This window comes from Canis aureus, chromosome 26 (genome assembly GCF_053574225.1).
Source record: "Canis aureus isolate CA01 chromosome 26, VMU_Caureus_v.1.0, whole genome shotgun sequence".
In the NCBI taxonomy this organism is placed as follows: Eukaryota; Metazoa; Chordata; class Mammalia; order Carnivora; family Canidae; genus Canis; species Canis aureus.
In genome coordinates, this window is record NC_135636.1 from 32249776 (window position 1) to 32274618 (window position 24843).

The 24843-nt window shown below is 48.6% G+C and overlaps 1 protein-coding gene across 1 annotated transcript in view; it reads right to left on the minus strand.

Moving 5' to 3' along the window:
• The window catches only part of KIAA1755 (KIAA1755 ortholog), a 40430-nt gene extending 25772 nt beyond the window's left edge, over positions 1–14658 (minus strand). The window contains exons 1-2 of the mRNA XM_077873131.1: positions 14362–14658; positions 3102–3299 (exon numbers count right to left, since the gene is read on the minus strand). Coding sequence (XP_077729257.1) covers positions 3102–3299; positions 14362–14364 — 201 coding nt within the window. The 5' untranslated portion in view covers positions 14365–14658. The remainder of the gene's footprint in view (positions 1–3101; positions 3300–14361) is intronic.
• Between the last annotated feature and the right edge of the window lie 10185 nt (positions 14659–24843).

Below are 24843 nucleotides of genomic sequence, written 5' to 3' on the forward strand. Positions count from 1 at the left end.
GAGAAACACTCTGAATGGCAGGCACCAATTAGCAGGTGCCTTTCCCGTGAAGATCATCTTGCTCAGGTCATGATCCCTTCTCCTCATCCACCCAAAACTTCTCTCAACCAAGATCAAGTCTAAGGCCTTCATTTTGGAGCCAGGGAGACATGAGTTCCAAGGTTTGAATCGCTAATTTGTGCAAATTACATAATTGCTTCAAGCCTCAACTTTCCTATCTGCAAATAGGAATCATAATATGTATCATATGATTGCGTTGGTATGAGGATTAGGCGAGATATATCTAGATCAATCAATTGATTGATCTATCTACTTATTTATCAGCGCCCCACAGCACAATGCCTGGCTACATACACTAAGTGGATGTTCGATAAATATTAGTTTCCTTGTCCTTTGACACTTACCCTTTGAAAAACTGGGAATTTTTTATTAAAAAGTAAGACAGTTGCTGCATTTATACCATTCTCTAATTTTTAAGCGGAGAGATTACAGAGTGAAATCAAAACAAGACTGAGTGAAGAGCCAGGAAATTTGCTGGATGACCTTGAAAAAAAAATCATTGCACTACTCTGGGCTTGAAGGTGTATTATTTATTTGTTTATGATTTACTTTTTATTTTCCTTTACTGAGTAATAACATGGCAGGTGAGGCAAAACTTTGTTTGTTCATTTGTTTGTTTTAAACAGGAGGTGCCAGCAAGTCTCTGTATAGGTAGACACAGCGGGGCATCCTGGAGCCAGTTGGACACAGTGATCCCTCTTGATGGAGCTGCTCCACTGGGCTGTGCGGGGACCCACGTCCAACAGTGACACCATGTAGCAACAACAGAAACAACACCCCACCGAACTGACAACAGCTCTCTCTCTCTCTCTCTCTCTCTCTCTGAGAGTCCTGTGGATTGAGTAAACCCTGGATAATCTTCTATCGTTTGCATGCGTATGTGGGAGGCCTCTGCAGAATGAACCAGAAGCTCCCATTCATTAAGCAGGTGCTTCCTGGCATTATTAATTGGGCAGATACTAAGAACTGACCAACTCCTACCTCGAGTGGATAAACCAGTTCCCAACAGCTACACTGTAGGTTTGGTGATCCCAGGAAACCTTCATATCCGTCACCTCCACGAGTCTGTGAGTTCCTCTGCTACTGTCACTTAGCGCTCTGCTGTTGACAGCACGCGTTCTCTTGCCTTCTCATCGAACGAAGCAGAGCAACCCAGCAGCATTGTGCAAACAACAACGCACCACAGAGATGACGGTTACGATCAACTTATTTGAACCTCACAGTAAGTCGGTGGGGCAGGGAGTTTAGGCATCATTAGGGGATGAATGAGGCCCAAAGGGGTGCGAGGACTGGCTCAGAGTCACACAGCTGATAGCCGCATAAACAGGGCTTGTGCCTATGCCTTCACATTTGGAGTCATCTCTGTCTGTCCCTGGACTTCAGTTGAAGGTGCTGGCTGCCTCCGGATGCTGGCCATTACCAGGACCGACTTTGGGGCCGCAAGTTCTTATTTCCAAGGGAGAAAGGAAGTAGTGGGATAGTCACAGCCAACGGTTGCTCAGTGCTTACTGCAAGCCAGGCTCTGGGCCAGGCTGTGTGTATCATCTCTGTGAGGTAGGTACTGTGTTATCAACATTCCCACTTTCCCATTAAGGAAAATGAAGCTCAGCAGGTGATCCTGCGGCTCCACAGTGGTGGAGGCTTTGAACCCGGGGCACCTGACTCCTGCTGCCATGCTATTAATCCCACCCCCGGCTCTGAGGTGATATGAATTCATCTATATAATTATAATTAAGATTGCCTATAATTAAAAATAGAGAAATTAAAAGTTGTGACCCTTGTTCCTGGAAGAAATGGGGAAGGAGACCATGCAAATGCAATTTTAATGGCCTAAAAAGGGAAGCAGAGGGTTGAAGAGCTTATCATGGGGAACCAGTCAGGAGCGGCAGGATGTGCATGAAATAGTGTCAGGGTAGGTAAGTGGGAATTGGGAGCAGGTTTTTGGTGAGAATCTTCCTTCTCACCAGGAGCCATACTTTTTGCTCCTGAGGTATCATGTCCCTGATGCACAAGAGCCGGCAGGACCTGTGAACCTCTTAGTGATTCTGGAGGCAGGGGCAGCAGGGGGATGGGCATCCACAGCAGAGCAGAGCACAGTTGGCAACCCCGTGAAGGGTGTGGCCAAGTTCCTGCAAAGGGCATCTGAGGGTTTGGTCTCCAAAGGCCTGTCCCCAACTTTAAAATAGTCACCATCTCTGACAGAAATGTAGGCATATGATGCAAGCCCGGCCAGCCCCGCTTTCTCATTTCTCTGGCTGCAGTGATTGGTCAGGGATGGACACAGGACCCAAGCCTGGTCAGTCAGGATCCTTCCCGGAAACTTTTCTATCTGCAGTTGACAGGGAAGTGTCCTTTCGCCTCTCTAGGACAGGAGCTGATCCCTGTCTTGTGGGGACATCGAGCCTATAAAAATGATGTTGGCAACCAAGAAGAAGCAGAGGCAAGAGACAGAAACCCCTTAAGAGTTTGGTCCATCAACCTGGGTGTCAAACTGAGGCCAGATCACCTCGAGTAAAGATCTGTTATTTGCAGCCAACGAGACTTATTTCAAACACTTTTCTTTCCACTTTGCCTTAAAGAGGTTCCCTGAGATCTGGGTTCAAAGACGTCTCTGGGGAAGAAAGTGAGTCCTGAGGCCTCAAGGGCTCCAGGAAAGATCTGGAACATTGTCTACTATTTCCACTGAAGCTGACCCACTTCAGCCAAGGCAGTCTGGTGATGCCCACAGTGCCAGCCCAGGGCAGGCCCCCAGGAGCTATCCCACAAGGATGCCTTTTAGCCAGGATTTACTCCCTGCTGGTGAAAGTATAAACATGGTTGACTCCTAGATACCAGAGAGCAAAGGGCCAAGTGAGCTTCCTGCTCCACCGGGGGGCTGACCCCTCCCTTTGAGCAGGCAGTGGTAGCTGGAGAATCATCCCACGTCCTCAGTTCTTGCTCTGACATAAGACACATACCAGCTCACTTCCTGCTCTGCTCATCTCCAGCCCCCTGGTTCTGGGACAGCTTGTCCCCCGGCCCCACCATCCCTTCCAACTTACACAGGCTGCTTCACGCACTTGCTCACACAGGCGCTTGGCAGGAATAAGGAAATCCAGAAGGAAGCTCAGCCCATCCCCCTGGAAGTCAGAATCCAGGAGACGGAACACCTGCCCCAGGATGGTGGGCGCTGTGGCCTCAAAAGGAGGATAGAGGCCTGCCAGGGCATGCTGGATGGCTGTGTCCAGGGATGGGGGGTCCTGTGGGGGATAGGAGGAGAGTGTGAAAAGTGATCGTAGCAGTAATAATAAGGGTAGTGGCCACTTCCCATGACCTTCCAGGCCCCATATGACTAAAGCTGCTCCTAACTCATTGTTCTCTTTTGTTACCCCTACCCCTCAGCCCTCTTCCACCCTGTTTCCTATTCCTGTAGCCACACTGGCCTTCTTTCTTATTCCTCAAACACACTAGGCATCATTCCACCTCAAGGCCTTTGCACTGGCTGCTCCCTCTGTCTAGAATACTCTTCCTCAAGACATCCTCATTCCTTCACCTCCTGTAGTCTTTACTCAATGTCATCCACTGGTTGGAGGTGGAGTGGAGGAATGGGGGGCATTCAAGTCAGGGTCAGAGGGAAGGGGAGGCCAGCATCCCCAGATCCTACCATCTGACTAACCTGCGGACTTACAGTTTGAAGCTGAGCCATCAGTGAAGCCCCACCTGCAGTCAACGTGCAGATGCATCAACGTGTAGGTGCATGAGTGATAATAAATAATTGCTGTTTTTTAACACCAAGTTTTGGGGTGGTTTGTTACACAGCAATAACTGATTGATACAAATTAATGTAATGGATATGTGAGCTCATAGATCCAGACTCATATAACGAGCTGCCTCTTGGATGCCTCCCCTAGATGTCCACCAGGCACAGATCATCAACACATCAAACTCAACTTAATACGTCCCTAAACCCACTCAATATGTCCCTATGCCCATGCCTCTACCCTAGTGATGACGGCACAGTCCAGTCAGACTCCCAGGCCAGATATCTGCTCCCCATCCTGCCCCTCCTCTTGCCTCCTCTGTTCACACACACCCCTCAGCCGTGTCCTATACTCTTCTCACCTGCAGCAGCTCACCCACCAGCTCTGCTCTGGTCCCCTGTCCCTGCCCTGACCCAGGTCTCTGTCTCTTCCACTGAATCCCCTCCTCATTGCCATCCAACCTTTAGGCTGCCTCACTTCCAACCATTCTAGATTAGGAACCCACAGTGATCTTTCTCAAATGCCAACCTGACCATGAAAATATCCCTGATGCCTTCAGGAAAGCATCGGCCTCCGGTCATCCAGGTCCCCTGAGATCTTCATAGCCCCTTGGCCTCTCTCATGCTTCAGCCACAGTGCTGCATGCATTCTCTTGCTTACCTCTGCACCTGAAGTTCCTTCCTCCTGGAATGCCCTCCACTTCCACTCCCTCTTCACCTGGCTAACTCCCTCTCATTCTTCGAGTCAGGTGAGGCCTCATTTGTAGCATCAGATTTTTTCTGAATTCCCTCCTCCACACCACCAGTGTGGAGCTTCTACGGTGCACCTATCATAGCAGTTCCCATGCTGATTGCCATCTCCCTCAAGGGCTCTGGGGTCCCCGAGGACAGGACAGGTAAACAAAATAGTGGCCCCCAAAGATGCCCATAGCCTAATCTCCAGAACCCATCAGTATGTTACCTCATAAAGCAAAGGGGAACGGAAGCTGCAGTTGGAATAAGCATTGTGAATTTGTGAATCAGCCAGCCTTAAAATAGAGAGCGTGTCCTGGATTATCCAGGTGGGTCCCATGCAATCATAAGGGGCCTCCAAAGTGTGAGAGGATGCAGAAGAGGCGGGAGTCAGGGGCAAAGGTGACATCGGAAGAAGGACCCAAGAGAGACCATGTTGCTGGTTTTAAAAATAGAGGAAGAGCCCAGGAATGTGGGCTGCTCCCAGCTGCTGCAAAAGGTGAGCGGATTCTCCTCTGGAGTCCCCCGGAAGGGGGCAGCCTGCCAACACCTCGATCTGAGCCCAGTGAGCCCCGTGTTGGGTTTCTGGTCTGTAGAGCTGTGAGATAATAACCGTAGGCTGCTTTGGGCTACGAAGTCTGCGACCACGACCAGCAGCCCTCGAAACTGCCACAGCGGGCGGCTCCTCTTCCTCCAGGGCCTCGGGCTCCTGGCGCGGGGCCTGGGCCAAAATACCTGCTCAGTAAACGCTGTGGGAGGACAAACAGAACGTCCCTCTCTGAACCACAGGTTTTCCCATCTGTCAAACAGCCTGGACAAGACCGGAGGTTTCCAATCAGGTGTAGTATTAGAACCCACGGGTTACAATCTTCAGTTCTTAAGAAGCCCAGGGGAGGCCGTTCGGGTTGGCCCAGACTGGTTGTAAGCTCTGGGCCCACCTGTCACTGAGGGATGCAAAGGAAGACGGGAATGAACGAGAATCCAGCATAAAGGGAGCTTATGTGGGGCAGAAAAATCATTTTTACAAATGAGGTCCCTTAAGACAGGGAAATAAAACACTGTCTACCCCCCAGCGAGTCCAATGCCAGGAGGCTATAAAACAGGGGGCGCTAGCCTGGGGCAATTGGAGCCCCAGTACCCACACAGCACTGGGCACAGGGTAGGGTCCCCACCACTGTTTGCAGAAGCAATGAATGTCTGTCTACGGCCCGCATTCTGAAGGAAGGAGGGTCTCGCCACCGACATGGCGTGAACTCAGCGGGGACGAAGTATTGCAGGTACTTGATGTCAAAAGCACACGTGCCCAGGAAGGGCTACGTTCACATTGAGGTGCTAGGCAAGGTTGGGCCGGGGACATCTTCAGTTAGCAGAACAGGGAAAGGCTCATCTGGCCTGGCCGCCTCTTCTAGTGCTCTTTCCCTCCAAAGCAAGGCCAAAACCCCAAGAGGTACCCTCCACTGACGCAATCCTTGAGGACAGCAGTGGGAATGGGGACCCAGAGACAGAGGATCTTGTCTGACATCTGTGAACACATGGACACACTAAGTCAATTAAGGCAGCACCCCTCCCCTGCCCCATGCCTTCCCCACCCTACCCAGCCTCTCCAGGGCATTTGCTTCCTGAGTTCCAAGTCACTGTGCCACCACCTTCAGTAGGTGCTTTCCTTCTCAGGGCCCCTTTCCCTGAGTGCACGCCTAGATGAGCTAGGTTTGTTTCCTTTTGTTTGTGGAAATTTAATCATTGAAGTTTAGCATATGAATCATATGAAGTTTAGCATATGCCAGTACCATTTGTACTATTAGCTCTTACTGGTTGGTTTGTTTTTTTCAAATCACTCACTTTATTTATTTATTTATTTATTTATTTATTTTTATTTTTATTTATTTATGATAGTCACACAGAGATAGAGAGAGAGGCAGAGACACAGGCAGAGGGAGAAGCAGGCTCCATGCACCGGGAGCCCGACGTGGGATTCGATCCCGGGTCTCCAGGATCGCGCCCTGGGCCAAAGGCAGGCGCTAAATCGCTGCGCCACCCAGGGATCCCCAAATCACTCACTTTAAAAAAAAAAAAAAAAAAAAAAAACCTTACATAATTGCATTGTAAATGGAGACCCTACACCACCATACTGGTTATGAGAATGCAGCCAGACTGCCCAAGTTCAAATCTTGGCTCTTGCCACTTCCTGCTTATGTGACTGCCAAGTTGCTTAGCTCTCTCTGCCTCAATTTCCTTACCGGGAAAACCGGGACTTGCGAGGTACGTGCCTGAAACGATTGATCAAGACCAAATGAGGTAAGACACGTAGGGTCTCTCTACAGGACTAGCACTTAGTAGGTGCTCATTCAGCAACAGCCATTGCTGTTATGCTTGTGGCCAGTACTGTGGTTATTATAATGGTATTACTTTACGTGGAAAATCATCAAGTGGCATGTACAGAATGGAACTCCAAAAATAAACCAATGATGCATTGGGCAGTTTTTGTATTATCTTATTTATATAAATATATTTATATTTATCATATGTATTTATCATTATAGCCACAGGATATACCTTACATTAGTATATATTTCCATAAAGTAACATATAACTATAGAATAAATAACACTTATTATATAAAATATATTTCTTTACTGGTCTAGTTCTATACAAATAAACTATTTTTTAAAAGAAAAAGTAAGTAATGAGAACAAATATATTTTCTAAATTAAATTCTAGGACAGGGGATCCCTGGGTGGCGCAGCGGTTTGGCGCCTGCCTTTGGCCCAGGGCGTGATCCTGGAAACCCGGGATCAAATCCCACGTCGGGCTCCCGGTGCATGGAGCCTGCTTCTCCCTCTGCCTGTGTCTCTGCCTCTCTCTCTCTCTCTCTCTGTGTGACTATCATAAATAAATTTTAAAAAAAAATTTAAAAAAAAATAAATAAATTCTAGGACATCTGGTCACCTCCTAAAGGCTCATCAATTTTCTCTCTTTCTTCCAAAGCAAGCTTGCCACGCATTAGAAAGGTGGTGAAGACATCTTATTTTGAGAGGGGGGGGGGTTTCTTTTGGGGACCTCAGAACACCACAGAAATATTTAAAGGGATTGAGTCTCCCACCCACACGACTCCATGTTACTTAGCTCCAGTCTGTGACAGCCTGTGTCCCGACTACGGTCTGTGTGCCAACCTCCGAGCAACACTGAGCTAACCATCTCTGTCTTGTGTGCCTCAGTTTCCTCATCTGTAAACAAGGATTCTAGAGCCTATCCTATCTTGTTCAGAGGATTCTTCTGCGGATTCAGGGAGATGATGGAGGAAAGGTAAAGGTACTGCTGCCTTTTTTGGGATTGTCTTTTTGTTTTTATTCCTCCTGTCAAAGCTGGAGTCACCGCCTCTGTGTGAAGACACGTTCCCCTTCTGACCCCTTTCTGAATCCACTGCTGTCACCCCAAGAATAACAGCAGCTTCTCGGCACCTGCCGTGTACCAGGCCCTGCACTCACATTCCCTGGCTTAGCCACACAACGGTCCTGGAGCAGAGGGAACATCCTACTCTGAAGCTGATCAGGTCTAAGACTGCAGAGAGGAGAAGAAAGGCTGCGCCAGGATCCAACCCAGTCTTGGCCAGTTGGGTCCGCCCTCTTCCCCCCCCACCCCCTGCCCTCGCCCCCTGGGGCCTTGCCCGCCCCCCTCCTTGGCCACCGGCAGCCACCAGCCTTCGGGGTGGCCTTCCCAGCGGCCTCTCCTGCAGTGTTTCAAGCTGTTTACTTCTCGCAGACTAAAGCTCGCAGATGGGATGCCTTTGGCTTTCACAAATGGGCTCAGTGGCCACACACTATAACAATTTTAAGGGGCAGCCAGTAAAAAACAAGAATGTTCCAAGTTAATGGGACTCCAAGCTCTTGGCCAGACCATTACCTGCTACAGGCCTGAACCCCAGGGGTTCATAAGCTATCCAAGTATGAGGATAAGCACACAGTAAGGAGCCCAGGAACCCGCAGGAAGGAAAGCTGGCCACTCTCCACTCAAAACCAATCCGGCAGCCCAGCCTGGGCCCGCAGGAACCCAAACACCGCTGGCCAGGCGCGGGCCCCTCAAAATGATTTCCGTGAAACTTAATCGATGTGTTTCCATTCCTCCCCAGTGAGCGCAGCCAGGCTGGGCCTTTAACTGTTCCTCGGCAGGAGCCAGGAGCCAGCGTGAAGCTGAAAAGGGAGGAGGGAGGAGGGAGGAGGGAGCCAAGCAGAGCCGTTCTGCAGCCCTGCAGCCCTCCTGCCGCCCCTCCTGGCAGCAGAGAAGGAACCCCCAAGGGGGCCCACAGATCCTGCTGCAGGGCCAATGCCTGGACGTGCTCACAGGCCACAAGGGATCTACTGTGGAGCCGAAGGACACAGAAAAGGAGATATCCCCTGTGGGGGGAAGAAGAGTTTTGTTTTTGTTTTTGTTTTAATATTTTATTTATTCATGAGAGACACAGAGAGAGAGGCAGAGAGACAGGCAGAGGGAGAAGCAGGCTCCCTGCAGGGAGCTGGATGTGGGACTCAACCCCAGGACCCCGGGATCATGCCCTGAGCCAAAGGCAGACAGACGCTCAACCACTGAGCTACCCAGGCATCCCAGGAAGGAGGTTTCTACACTTCTGGATCAATGTTTTGCAATGACCCTCCACTATTATTTTACAAAGCAAAATAAACAAGTTGATGCGTTTTCACATAAGCCCATCTCCTTGTGACTGCTGCCCAGATCCACATAGGAGATTGCCACCACCTCAGAGAGAGGCTCCCTGCCAGGCAACTCCCTCACCCCAGAGGTAACCAACCACTCTTCTGACTATTGGATGTTTTTCAAAGAAAAAATTCCCAGACCCTGTGATCTCCACCGCGTAAAAATGTGCGGAGGCCAAGAGGACATGGAATCAAGCATCCACTGCGGTCGCCCCTGAGCACTGTGCGGGGCAGGGACCTTGGAAGTCACCCGGTTCATTTTCTTCACAGTTTGTTGGATTTTCCGACCATTCGGTAACCAGCTTGTGTAGCTTTTATAATCAAGGGGGGAAAATAAAAGTGTGATTGTATGTGTTTTTAAGGCCTGTTCCCTTTTTAAATGGTCTCACCAGATGTTGTTAGCTGGGCTTTCTGAGATGTGTGCTGAACTCCTCTTAAAGGCCCAGATTTATCCATTTGCTCCAGACAAAGCTTTTAGAACCTCTTAGCATCAGCGCCTCCTAGCTTGGGAAGAGAGAAGGCTGAGAAAAACTGAGGTAGGCAGTGTCCTCTTCCTCTCCTCCATGGCAGGGATGCCTAGGGAAAGGGAGATTCCACCCTCGACTCATGGGGTGACTGTGGCCTCAATTTCCCCATCTGTAAAATGGGAGCATTGGGCTTATCTATCTATCTCGAAGGATGCTTCCAGGAGGGCCATTCTAGAATTCAAGGTATAATCAGGCTCAGGAAGGTTTGGAGCTGGGACATGGTTTCTGAATGGGATCTGTTAACCCTCCAATGGTGGGAAAGTTTAAAAAGATCTGTCTCATCCATCCCTCAACTCAGCCCAGGAAAAATCTAAACCACCAGCCGCAGACACAAATGCCCACAGGGAGGGCTGAGAGGTGACCTGGAAGACAGAAGTAGGTCAAGTGGGAGAAAAATAACCCCTCTGGCCCCTTCCTGAATGGCCCTCAACAGTCAGCCTCAATATCAAGGAAGGGATGGGAGTAGAGCATGCCCCACCTCATCAGCTCCCACTGAGTGCTGCCTTCGTCCAACATCAGCGGGGTCTGCTGATACTTTAGTAAAGCCTCCCAATATGTTAAAGGTTAGCCTGACCAAACACATCTGTGGGCCAGATACAGGCCAGTGCATGTCAGCTTGTGACCATCAGGTTCAACTACCTGGGACCTTCCTCTTGAACTGTTCCAGGCTGGAGATTCTAAAACTAGTGCTCTATTGCCCTGGCTGCCAGGAAGTTGTTGCTCGTGTCCAACTAAAACTTCTCCTGCTTGAAATCCTTTTTATTTTTGTGTGGGTGGAGGTATGAGTGAGAATTGGCTCCTTATTCAAAAGAAGAAAAAAAAAAAAAACACTTTCAGAAACTGGAAAAACAGCCCAGATGCAGTGAGCTGAGAAGCAAGTGGGTGTCAGAAGACCCACATTCAGGTGCAGCTCTGTCATGTGTCATCTGTGTGACCTTGAGCAAGTCCCTTCACCTGTCCACGTGCTTAGTTTCGTGTTGGTCCTTTTGTCTCCCTGTCCCCTTTGCCTCTGCTTTGGGGCTCACCATCACCCACCCAAAATACATTATGATAATAGCAGTTATAGCTAGAGCTTCTTACTGAGCAAGGTTCTGTATCAGGTTTTATTCTAAGCACTCTCCACTATTTTATTAACATTATTTTATTCCATCTTCCCAACAATTCTAGGGTGGGTATTTTTTTTTAAGATTTTTTATTTATTTATTCATGAGAAACACGGGGTGGGGGAGAGAGGCAGAGACACAGGCAGAGGGAGGAACAGGCTCTATGAAACAAGCCTGATGTGGGACTCGATCCGGGGTCTCCAGGATCAGGCCCTGGGCTGAAGGCAGCGCTAAACTGCTGAGCCACCTGGGCTGCCCAGGATGGGTATTTTTATTCCCATTTTACAGGTTAAGAAACTGAGCCCAAGGCTCTCCCACCAGTAAATGGTAGAGCTAGGGTATGAACCTGGCACACAACTACCAGCTTTCCTGCCCTTTCCCTAGGCCAGCCTCTCCTTTGGCCACTACAATGGCCTTTTTGCACACAGATGCCACTGTGACCCTCCACTGCTCAACAACCTCGAGTGGCTCCCTACTCAGTCTTAGCAGCTCAGTCTGCTGCTACTGGCTGTCAATCTACACCGGCGTACCTTTCCTGCTTCTTCTAACACACTTGACACTCTAGCCCTGGGCTGGCCAATCACCCATGCTCCACATGCATGAATTTTTCTTGCTGCTCACACACCCTAATTTATTTTCCTTGGTATTGATTATTATTTACTCAACATTTTGTCTTTTTGTCAATTCATTGCCAACTCAAATCCACTGATTTTTATTGACTATCATGTGTTTGTGCTCCTTAAATCACTTTCTACCACTCACTAAGATGAAAAACAATAAAATAAAAATGTTCATCTAAAGTCTCCCCACCCAGGACCCACGGCAGATGCCCCACTTTGAGAAGTACTGCCTGAACTCACATTGCGCCCCTCCCCGGACTGGGTGAGCTCCTTCCCATCCTTCAGAGCCCTGCTCTCAACCTGCATCTCTTCTCTTTCCATGACATTTGTGCTTCCAGGCAAAGAGAGGGCCTCCTATCACTCATCACCCAGCCCAGAAATCTCAGCAAGTGGGTGTATAAACCTCCAGGGCGGGAGCCCGGGGTTAGTCCTCACATGGGGCCCGGCACACAGTAGGTGCTTTGGAGGAACGCTGTAAAGCAGGTGCTCTTGCAACGTGGGATGAACTGGATTCAAACAGCTCTTCTCCAAGGGCAAGGTAGGATGACAGGTGACCCACGAGATGAGCTGGGGAGGATGACACACGCTCCACAGGAAATCACAGAAAGCCACCCCAACTCTTGTTTAGATCTCTGGAGAGGACTTAAAACACCTCTCAGACACTCCCTGCTTATTCCTTTTAAGGAAAGAAAGAGAGTCCTCCCCCTTGGGATCGTCCACAGCCAATCTCCTCCAGCCAGAATTTGCAAACACACAAATTCGCCTTCATTGCAGACATTTTAACAGTTACTTTGTGTTTATGACGATGGATACTAATTTTTCATGGTGGTGATATAAAATGTCTTAAATATATCTTTAAGTTTATAAAGTAAGTTGATTAAAAGAAAAATATTAACTGAATAATTCTGATTTTGTTATTTCTTCATATTACCTTATCCAGTCAGTGAAAATGCAAAAATTGTTAGGATAATACTAAAAGTCCGGGAATGTGAAACCAGATAAGCCCAGAGTGCTTTTGTCATAAGATGCTCTGACACTGGGCTGCCCCGAACACTACAATAGCCTCTACTCAAATCACGCCATGAAAAGAATAACTGTGATAGGTCCATGGAGGGAAGATCCATGGCATGCTAGAGTGGGAGTCAGGGAAATTGGGAAAGGCTTTCCTGGGGACATGGTATTTGGGTGGAGATTTACAGGATGGATAGGAATTCTTCAGGTGAAGGAGTGTCACCCAGCAGCAACAACATACTCAAAGGCCCTGGGTCAGGAGGGAACATGAAACAGAAGAGGCTCTGAACCAAGGTCAGAGTGGACTGAAGTACAGAGGTGGGCAGGTAACAAAGGTGGGAGAAAAGTCTGTCCATCGTTCCTATTTAGGAAAGAGTTATTCAACCTTTTCCAGGAGCCACCCAGGGCCTGACTCTTGATCTGAGGGTCTGATGTTCAGCAAGGAGTTTCTGGATTCTAAAAGGAATAACTGAGTTAGGTCCAAAACTAAGGAAGGTTTAGCAAACACTACGTGGTGCAGGTGTGGTTCTGCAGTGGCCATGACAGCTGAGTGCCTGCTCAGAATTCAGGCTGTCCTATCTCCCACTTCCTAGTTGGGTGACCTTGGGCAGCCACTGAAGCTCCCAGAGCCTCAGGTCCCCATCTGTGGGGTGGAGATAGCAGCAGCTTTATTTTTAGAGCTGGTGTGAGTTATACAAGCTCCTGCACGTAAACTGGCTAGCACAGAGCACTGCCAGTGGTGAGAGGTGAATAACCATTAGCTTATGAAGATTTCTGTCAAACAGCTCGGGCAGCAATGTGTGTGTACACCTGTCCTGCTGGCGTACGGATCAGCAGCCTGGTTTTGCAATATGTCTCTGGTGTGGGTGCAGGTGTATACCCATATTTTAGCAGTAGGGAGAGCACGTGGATAAGCGGAGTGTGTGTGTGTGTGTGTGTGTGTGTATCAGAGGGCATGTCTGTTCAGCCGTGTGAGTATGGGAGCACGCTTTGGTGTACTCTGCGAGTGTGTTCTCATCTAAATAGAAGTCTTCTGCATATGAATGCGCACCTAGTGAAAACCCACACAAATTCACATGGTGAATCAGTCAAAGGGTTAAAGCCTTGGCCTGTCTTCACAGCACTTTTCCAAATCCCCTCTGCTCCCGTGACTCTGCCTGGGGCTCCTGCGCCTGTTTGGACCTGGGCTGGGATTCCCTGAAAACAGACTTTTCTTTCATTCCCTGTTCCCAGATACTGGAGCGCGGGCACCTCCCAGAGCATCTCAACCTTATGGAAGGGCCAGCCGAGGAAGCCACAGTATGGAAGTATTGCCCTCCTTCTCCTTCTCCCCCTCCCCCTAGGCCTGCCTCCCCACCCAGTTCCCACGAGACCACCTCGTGTCAGGACAATGTGCACATCCCACTTTCCTGCCTTGAGTCAAAAGCGGCGAAACCACCCCAAGTTTGGATGAGCCACTCCCTCCTCTCCACGGAGCACTTGGGAAGAGCCTTTAACCCCCATCCCCATCCCCACCCTGCGTGGGGACAGTGGACACACCTATCCTCAGCCCCAAGTCTAAAATGCAATGTTTCATCTAAGGCCCAAGGGCTATAGGCACCAGCTCTGATCCGAGCCTGGCAGGGGGCAACATCAAAGCTCACAGTCATCCATCCCCTTCAGGGCTGGAGAGACAGGGCCCAGAGTGGAGAGACCACAGGGCCAGAGGGCGCCCCCCGCCCCCCCACCCCACTGCTGCTGGGGGGCAGTTAACACAGACCCGTGGCGAGGTACCCAGGGTCATAGCATAATAGGTGGGGCGGATCCGCCCTGGACACCCCCACCAGAGGGGGACAGAGGTGGTCCAGGCCTTGGCAGCGTTACCATGGTGACGGGCTGCTCCGCTCGGCGGCGCGGGTCGCTCGGTCCGCAGGTCCGTCTGTCGGGGCGCGGGTCCTCTAGCCCTGGAGCGGGGGAGCGGGGCGGCCGGGAGGGGCGGCCGGGGACACGGGGAGAGCCCGACCGAGCCGGCGAGGCGAGACCAGACCCGAGGCCGGGCGCGGCGAGGGGGCGGCGGGCGTGGGCCGGGTCGGGGCGCTGCTCCCCCCGCGGGACGGGACGGGACGGGACGGGGCGGCGCGACGGCGGCCCCTTTGTGGCGGCGCCCGCTCCCCTCCCCTCCCCTCCCCGCCCCGCCCGCCCGCGCCGCCCGCCTCCCCCGCCCCCCGCCCCACCCCGTCCCCTCTGCGGCGCGCCGCCGGGTCCCCCGCACCCCCCCCCCCCAGGCGAGCACCCGCTGCGGCCTCAGCCCTGGGGTTGGGTCTCCGCCTCGCCCACTTCCCAGCTGGGGGGATCGGGCCAGTCACCAAGTGTCTTAAGCCTCAGTTTCCTCATCTGTAGCATGGGGATGATGCTCTGCTGATGCTGATGGTACCTGCTTCTTAGACTTGGTGGAGAGAGTAGGCATCTGTCCCCACGTCCCGCCCCTGTGAAGTCCATGCCACCCATCGTCAAGAGGACCCAGTTCAAGGCTTAGAGGCGATGGTGGCTGGTCTTGTCTCTCGCACTTAAGGACTAGCTTTGTGACCTTGATCAAGCCATTGTTCCTCAGCTCTGGAGGGAGACTACAGACTGGATGATTTCTGGTTGGATGACTCCGGGGTTTATCCATTTATTGTCCAAACATTGTGCCAGGGACAGAGCCAGAAGTCAGAGCCTCTGCCCTCAGGTAATGTATAACCTAGCCGGGAAGACAGGCAAGAAACATAAACAGAAACGCCTAATAATTGAGTATGGTAGCTGCTAAGGCAACAGACAAATGTGGACATTGGGAAATGTAGGGGGACCAACTTGGAGCTGGAGGTCTAGGAAGGGTTAGAAAAGCCTAGATCTAAAAAAGGGGGAAAGGATTAGGTGAGGGGAGGGGGAGGGGTGGGGGGTGAGGTGGGGATGGGGAAGAAACAGAATTCCAGGCAGAAGGAACAGCATGTGCAAAAGCCCTGAGGTACCATTAAGCTTAAAGAAACTGGGAATCAGTGAAGAACTGAAAAAAGACAAGTGGAGTAATGAGGGCTCAAGTTCAAAGTCCAAGCCTTATTCACACCCCATCTCCCATCTCCCACCTCACATAGGTTAACCAGTCTTTTAGCAGAGAGAACCTGAGCTAGGAACCATCCCATCTTGCTCTGTAACTTATAGCAAGTCCCTTCATATCCCCGGACCTCCCATGTGCTCATTGTTAATTTGGAACTAATAATCCCAAATAGTTTCATCATGCCACACAGCCCAAAGGATCCCTCCCAAGCATGTATTCAGCGATCAGTTAAGTGTCTCCAACCTGCAGGAACAGTCTGTTTTGGCATCACTGCTCCAGGCATGAATTTGGGAGAGAACAGACTTGTTGATGTCAGGTGTAGAATTCTACTGGGAATTGGGGAGATCACAGCTCGGGGCCTCCGGAGTCCCAGTTTTGCAGTGAGACAGAATTGACATGGCACCCAGTGTTCTGGGGTTGTAGGCAACAGAGACTGAGTTAGTTTAGCAGAGAAATAATGGATTGGTAGAGTATGGGGAGCTCACAGAGTCAACTAGAAGACTGGGGGCCCGTCCTCTGGAAAGCAGAGGAACCAAACGAGGTGCTCCAGGGGTCTCCTTTGGGAACCCTTGAAGACTGATGGCAATACATCAAGGCAGACAAACATGCCAAAGTAGAACTTTCTATGTGTCAGGTACTTCTCTTAGTGTGTAACAGTTATAAGGTAGATTCTATGATTGTCCTTATTTTACAGGTGAAAAAACCAAGGCCCAGAGAGGTCAAGTAGCTTGCCTAATGTGGGATTGCTACTAATTGTGGAGGCTGAAATTACACAAAGCTATTCATTTCCAGAAATTATGTTATTCGCCACCTTCCTGTGCTACCTAAATGAATCCCAAGCCATGTGTCACTCCTTTCTAGATTCAAAGACTTAAATGAGAGATTCTAATTCAAAGACTTAAATGAGAGATTCACATGCCCCAGGTCCCATAACACTGAACCTTTCGGGACTGGTTGGTCACTTAAAGGGAAATTAGGTTCCCAGAGAAGGGTGAGTATGGATCTGAAAGAGCTTATAAACAATGGTGCTCATTACAATCCATCCCCTGGGGCTCTCAACATCCTTTGCACCTTTACTCCCATGCACGCTCTCCCAAAAATACTCTCTACGGACATGATACTACTCTACATGCAACCAAAAATGTCCACATGCATACCTATATCCTTGTATGGTTTGGTTCCATACTGTGTGTGACCTCAGGGAAGTTCACCTTTCCAAGCCTCAGATCTGTCCATTGTAAGACAGAATAATACTTACTTCCTCATGGGACTCTGGTAGGGATTAAATAAGTTAATGAGTGTGAAATGCTTTGCACTGTGTCTGGTACACAGAATTAATATATGACACATAAAATGATGTTGTTTATGTGAGGGACCAATGATTGTGAAATCAGTCTCCAACCACACAGGCTGAACTCCTGGATTGGATTTGGTTCATCTCTCAGGGACTTTCCAGAGGATTTTCCAAGGACTGTTCAATGTATTTCCTCCCTTTTTGACAAATGATTAACTAAATCATGCTCCACTTGCTACACTGGATTCAGAGAAATAATGAAACCCAGCATTGGTCTTACATGTGGTGGAGTGGAGAAAATGGGAAAGAGTGGTGGAAATGAGTCTTGGCTACCCATCTGCTGCATGACCTTGCACAGATCCCTCCTCTTTTGGGACCACAACTGCCTCAGCATAAATTGGAGGCTCTAATCCTCTCCTCATGAGGTTTTTGTGAAAATCCAATGAAGTGATGATTGAAAGAGCCTAACTTAGTGCCTGGCATATAGGAGGTCCCCAGCAAATAGCAGTTGTCCCTATGATTCTGTGATTCCCAGGGCCAGGTGCCAGGACATCTCCCCCAGAAACAGTTTCACTTTAGGGAAGAGAGTTGCCTAATTCAAACAGATTGTCCTGGGATTTGAATTCATTGATTCAATATTCATTTGTTCCTATTATAAGGATAGCAAGTACTTGGCACACATATGCACACTCAACCCCTTCCTAGCCATGGTAGGTATCAAGAATCAATCATGAACCTTCCTGCAGAACTTAGAAGCAGCCTCAGAATCCTTCTCAACACAGAGCCCAGGCAATAGGAGTTGGCATTAGGACAATGCTTATCTACTCCTTGCGGTCACTAATGTATGAAGATTAACATTGAAAAAAACACAGACTCCGGAAGCAGAAGGCTTGGTTTTGAATCTTGCCCTAAAATTTCCTATGGGCTGTTACTAGAATGAGTAGGTACAGAGACATTGTATCAACCATGGAGTATGCCACCTAGATCTCCCTTCAGGAAGGATCCTACATCAGGAAGTTCAGTGAGTTGTGGATTACTCCAGGATACAGCTTCTGACCTGAGGCCATGTGCCTCTGGAACAGCCCCCAGCTGAGCATAGTATGCACAAGGAGTCAGCATCTCTGCCTGAGGTGGGACCCCTCTGTGAACCATCTTTGTGCCAGAGCTCCCCCACTAGGCTGGCTGAGACCTTCTCAGTGCCCTACCACAGCCTCCTGAAATTCTTTCTACCCCATCCTCCTTTCTTCCTCTCTTCCTTTCATGGATGTCAGACCTTTGGCGTAGTCTGAAGGCTCTCCCTTGCTTTTTCTTCCCCGTATGCCCTTCACACTCAGAGGCATCACCCCCAGTAAGTTTCTTGCACTTTGAACTCTCATCTTTGGCATCTGTTGCAGAGGATGTGACTAACACAACACTGAGCTGTGGAAGTCTGGGTCAGAAGGGATTGTGCTCCTCTCTGGGATGCTGAGACTAAGGGGAGGGATTATTGTCAGGGCTTGGGCCAAAGACCCAGAACTGGAAGGCTGAAGAGTGAGTACAGTAACATAACCCATGATCTGCCCTAGATGAAACTGACCTTACCTGTCAGGGACTCTCGATTGTAAGTGACAGAAGCTCAACTCAACTTAGCCTAAGTGAAAAAGGGACTTTAGGGTCTTAAAAGTGAAAACTGGTGCTGGATATCTACATCATTCTTCTGGTGGTTTCTCTCCTGTCCAATGGAAGATGGTGGGTAGGAACTCCAGGTCTGCATGGTCTCAGCTCAGTAATCCTAGCATCACCACATTTTTTCCCAACCTCTATATGCTGATCCTACGGAAGAGACCTTGATTGGCCTTGCGTAGGTCCCAAGTCTATTCCTCAGTCACTGTGGTCAGGGTAATGAGGATATTCTGATGGGTCAGAATAGACTCCCTGCCCACTGCTTGGTGGGATCATATGATGGTGGCTCTACTAGGACTGCATGGAGTGGGGAGAAGTTCTTCAAAGAAACCAGAAGGAGAGGGATGGAAACACAGGTTAAGCCAATGGAAGCTTTGGGGTTCATTGCCCACTTCATGAACAGTGGGAAGAGAAAAGATGGAAAAGACTTGGTCTTATCCCTCAAGGACCTTCTCTTCTTGCAGGTGAAATATGATGTTTAGATAAGTTTCCTGAGACCAGGAATGGGATGGGACTAGAGGAGACCCGGGGACACATGGGGACCTCAGACACTGTCCCACCTTCTACGATGCCCACAGTCTGGTCCACAAGGGCAGAGATGGAACCAACCTATGAGAACAAAAAGCCCCTGAGACTTAAAACTTACCTTGTTTGTCTGTCCTAATTCACAGCAGGGAGATCCACCCACAGAGAGGTGAGTCATGCAGTGTCACACTGCCCCCTGAGACACCTACCTATCATGTTTGGACTGTTTCTAAAATCGCTTCCTGATGGAGCAGGCCATGATAGATATGTAGGGCCCTGAGTTTGAGTCCCTGCCTGCCCACTAACTTCCTGGGGGCTTCCGGGAGTTTCCTTAAATTCTCTAAATCTCAATTTTTTCAGCTGTACGATGGAAGCAATAATCTCTGCTTTGCCTCCTTCCCCTGCCTGCTGTGAGGCAATAGCCACGAGTTTGATCATGTCCTGCAAGAGAGGGAGATGCATTTATTGATCACTCATTGTATGCCAGGACAGTGTGCTGAGTGCTGGTAGTAACAGGGTGAGCATGACAGACAGGCCCTTCCCTTGTATAGCTCACAGCATAGTAGGAGATCAGATCTTAATAATGAAGCATCATACAGATGGTGATATGGTTGTTAAAGAGGGAAAAAACACGTATCAAAGGAACCCAGTAGATTCTAAGGGTCTGGAGGGCTGTCCTGAAGGCTTAAGCTGAGATCCAAAGAGAGATAAAGAATGAACTAGTAAAAGAAGTCAGGGAAGAGCATTACAGTCAGAAGGAACGGCATATACAAAAGCCCTGTGGCAGGAGAACAGTTGGAGGCGCAAAAAAAGGCACAGTGAGAAGGACAAGGACACAAGAAGGGGTGGGGGAGGTTTTTGCCTTAGAGCCCTGAAGAACCATGGGAGGAAACTAAGAAGAAAAGTGACAAACTTATTTTTCCCAAAAGATTCCTCTAGCTGCTGGATGAGCAGCTGGTAGAAGGGGGGCAGAAGCTGCAGGGATACCTGCCAGCAAAGGGGCTACCTCAAGAGGCTGGAGAAGGGGCAAGCTCCAAGGACAGTGGAAACCAAGAGCCAAGACCCCATGGAAGGGGGCACTGAGGGCCATCCCACTCCCCCAGCCTATCCCTTAGCTCCCACCTGAGGTTTCTTTTTTCCTCCCAGTCCAGCCCTTGCTTGTTATTGTAGGACAGACTCCATCGATGACTCATCCAGGACTCGGGTTTCTCATTTCAGCCGCCTCCCCCCTCCCCAGCTACTTGGAGCTTCTTGGGGCCTGTGGAGCTCACCCCTCACCACCTGGGAAGGCAGCCAAGAGCCCCTCCAGCTGGGGAGGGAGGTGGAGTCTAAAGAGAAAGGAGCTGGGAGTCTGCCCGCTTAGCCACCACCCACGCTTCCCTTCTTCTGTGATTTTTCTCATCTTCTTCCTCCTGCCAGGGGACCCCCTATCTGCAAGTCCTGTTCATCCCCCCAGGACCACCTCCTCTGGGAAACCCTGCCCCATGCACTAAAGAGATTGTTTCCCTTCTGCTCAACAACATCTGTCTTTTCATCCACCCCTCAGGAGCTCACCTCCTTGTGAGGGAGGCAAGGGAGAGCAAAGGTGGCAGCGGGAACACAAATATGGTAGCAGCCTACAGGAGGAAACCAGAAACACCCCCCAAGGGATCAGAGGAGGTTTCCCAGAGGTAGAGACATTTGCACCTGGGTTGTGAAAGAGGAATAGAAGAAGTTCATATGGGAAGAAAGAGGAGGAGGCATTCCAGCCCAAGGAAGCAGTGTGTGTGTGTGTGTGTGTGTGTGTGTGTGTGTGTGTGGTGATTGCAAATCATTTCTGTGACGTGTGAAAGGGGCCCCATGCATTTTTTAATGAATAGATGTTTGGGGAGAACCTGAGAAATTCAGTTGTGTAGCTGCATCAGTTTCCAAACTGGTGATGAGTGGGCCAAACCAGGCAAACACAGGGTTAAAAACAACAACAACAACAAACTGAATTCGTTGTCAACATCTAACAACAGGGAGGCTTCACATAAATTTCTGGGCAGCAGCCTCTCTCTTCTTCTACTTCAAGCATGTGGGTACCCAACTCACTAGAGTCTCTACCTGGTTCACTCTACTCATTTGCATTTCCTGGGTCACTTTCTGGACCCTTTGGGCATTCGCATCCCCGATCTAGATGATAAGCTTCCCAACGCTCTAAACTATATGAGGTGCTAAGAGGGCCAGGTGCACAACAGGGGCTCAATAAATGTTGGCTAGGTGGATGGTTAGTGTGATACTAAAACATGTCCACAATATCTTAGCACTCCTGCCTTTCCAAGTTGGAGCCCCCTTCAGTGTGGGCTGGATTGAGGCTACTCACCTTGAAAGAGTCAACCATGGGGGGACGGGGGAATTGACAATATATAACTATCGTGACTAGGTCATAAAAGACAGGCAGCTTCCTCCTTGCTGTCTCTTGGGTCTCTCACTGTGGTGAAAGCCAGTTGCCAAGTTGTTAGGACCCTCAAGTGACTCTAAGGAAACACCCACTTGGCAAGGAACTGAAGCCTCCTGCCAGCAGTCAGCACCAACTTGCTGGCCACATGAGCAAGGCACTTTGGAAGTGGACCCTAAAACCCAGGCCAGGCTTTGGATAGTTACAGCTCCAGCTGATGGTTTGACAGCAACCTCATGAGAGACCCAGAGCTGAACCTACCCAACTAAGCTGCTCTCAGACACCTAATCCACAGTGTGCATCAATAAATGTTTATTTATAATCAATGTACATTTACCTCAGTACTCAGCATTGAAGCAATGAGTTATGCATCAGTAGATAAATTAATACAAATGGATGGATGGATGGATGGATGGATGGACAGATAGATGGGATGGAGAGAGGGAATGGATGACTAAAGGATGTGTTATGTAGGGAGAGAGATTCCACTGGGAAAGCAAAGGGGAGGGGTCAGATCCCAACTGAATTTTGTCACCCTGGAAAGCCAAAAGTTTGTAATCCAGGAGTGCCACTGTCATATCTAAGTTTCAAGCGAGTCGCTCAGATAGACAGACAGGGGAGGACAGTTAATGAGCTTTGAGACTGAAAGGTAAGCAAAAGGCTGTGTCAATCATCCTGGGGAGATGGGCTGCCTTGTGTCACCAAACACAACTTCCTCCAGCAGCAGTCCACTCTGTTCTTTGTACCCCATGGTCCTGGCTCTGTCATTCCTCGGGCCTGACTGGCCCCCTGGGCTGTGGAGGAGGTCAAGACTTGAGCATTTCTCAGAGACCAAGTCATCCTCCTCACTCAGAGTCGTCTTTGTGTGGAGCAAGCAGTTGCTCCCTTGGCTGGTGGGGCCTCGGAGTAGGGTCATGGCCTTCAGGAGCCATGACCAAGAGAGGGGGACCAAGGAGCTCAGTTCTCTGCGAGGACCCCACTGGCCCCGAGGCGTGATGGGGAGCCACAGTTACCAACCACCCATGGGTTAGGTCAACCCTGAGGTTCAGTCCATTGGGATTGTTTGCAATGGCCCAGCATGTGTCCCAGGGAGACGTATTTGCAAATGAGCCTCACATGTATGAGAAGTTTTAATGCAAATCAATCTGCATTGAAATACCATTTCTCATCTATTAAACTGGCAAAAGTTCAAAAGTTTGGCAACATGTTAGTGAGGCTTTGAGCACATAGGCACTCTGACACATCATTGGCAGGAATGCTAATTGGTAATAAGTCTCAGAAGGGAATTTGATGGTATCTAGCAGAATGACACACGCTGTAGCCTCCGACTCAAGATTTTTACTTCTAGGATTTATCCTAAAGATATAATTCCACAAATACAAAAACAAAACAAAACAAAACAAAAACAAAACAAAACAAAAAAACCCCTCCATCCCATAAATAAACTTATTCACTGAGGCATTAATTTGTAATAGCAAAATGTTGGAATACTCATGTGCATTTATAGGAAACTGGGTGAATGATCTATGGTACCAAACAAGGGAATGTTATGCAGTCATAAAAGTAGGCAGGAAGGTCTCTATGGACCTGGAGTGACTTACAGCTTATGCGGTTAAGCAAAAACACAAAATAAAAGCAAAATATAAAGAACTACATATAGTCTGCTACTTTCCAAGTAAGAAAAACTCTTTGAAAACGATTTATTTATGTGTGTGCTTACTTATTTAATTATGCAAAATTTTATCCAGGAAGGATAAATCAAAAACTTACTGAAAATGGTCACTCATAAGGATTTGGTCACAATGCAATGAAGAAGAAAGAGATTGGCAACAAGATTTCTCTGGATATATTTGCATACAGTTTGACTTTTTGACTATGTAGACACTGCACATTTTCAAAAATAAAATTAAATAAAGATATGAAAACCTAAACTCTAAACTTGAAAACAAAGAGATAAAAGTGAACTTAACTGTACGTTGAGTAAATAGTATAACCACACACAAAAAATAATTAATTCAAGTAACTTTGGCCACACGATTCTGACTCTTGACCCCATAGTAGGATATACTTTATGGACAAATAAAATGGAAAAGAACTCCTGAACTTTAGTTTATAGTAGTTGGCAGAGGTATTGGTATTACAATTCTGAAGCTACTATATGTGTTGCATGATTGAAGAAATGAGCAAATATATTGATGATTTGAGAACCCAGGTCTTCACTCTGAGGAAAGCAAATTAAAAATATGGAATGGAGAAAAGATCTGTGGCTCTGAGTTTTAACTAGAGATAGTGGTAGGAGCTCACGCTTTAAAAGACATGCACAGGGATCCCTGGGTGGCGCAGCGGTTTAGCGCCTGCCTTTGGACCAGGGCGCGATCCTGGAGACCCGGGATCGAATCCCATGTCGGGCTCCCGGTGCATGAAGCCTGCTTCTCCCTCTGCCTGTGTCTCTGCCTCTCTCTCTCTCTCTCTCTCTCTGTGTGACTATCATAAACAAATAAAAATTAAAAAAAAAAAGACATGCACACACAACAGCACACACACACATGTACACACACACTACACACACTCCCTAGCTCTACCCACTGACAGGGCCAGGGAACTACAATACCCTCAGAGCAATTAGCACACCCAGCACCCACACCTTGGTTCCTAAATACCAACCTCTGCTAAGTAAAACCCACATCTCTAGAGAAGAAACTAATTCCAGGATTGGGCAGGAAAAGTGCAAGGCGAACCTGAAATATCTTGTGTCAGAAATCAAGGAAGTGCTGGAGAATGGTGAGGTCAAGTGAAAGGATCTAACTTAAAGGAGCTTCCACTAACTAAAGTTCAGACAATTTGATCATCAAAAGAAGAGTGAGGTGGTTTCTTACTGATGGAGTAAGAGCTTACAGAGAAGCAGGGGGTAGAATGATCTCTGTGATAAGGGTTAGAGCCAGAGACAGTATGAACTCATGCTTAGTTTAATAAAGATATAGATGAAGATAGGTAGATTGATAGATACATATAGAAACATTTACAGATATGTGTGTACACAGAAGTCATTATATACACCTATATTTTCTCATTCCATCAGCTGAAGAAGCTTATAAGCAGTGATGCCCCAGTAGCAATGAGCACACCTAACACCCACATCTTGGTTTCAAATACCATTCTCAAAAAAAAAAAAAAAAAAAGAAGAAGTCAGAGGGGAGAAATAGCTGATTCTAGCACCAAAGTAGGAAATACACAAGATGAGCCTGGAGGAAGTAAGGAAGGGCCAAACAGCAAACACAAAACCCACAATGATGGAGGTATGTCAAAGAGCCACAGAAACCCTCTGAAAGAGCTTCTCATGACCAAAGCTGCAACAATTTGAACAAGAAAAAA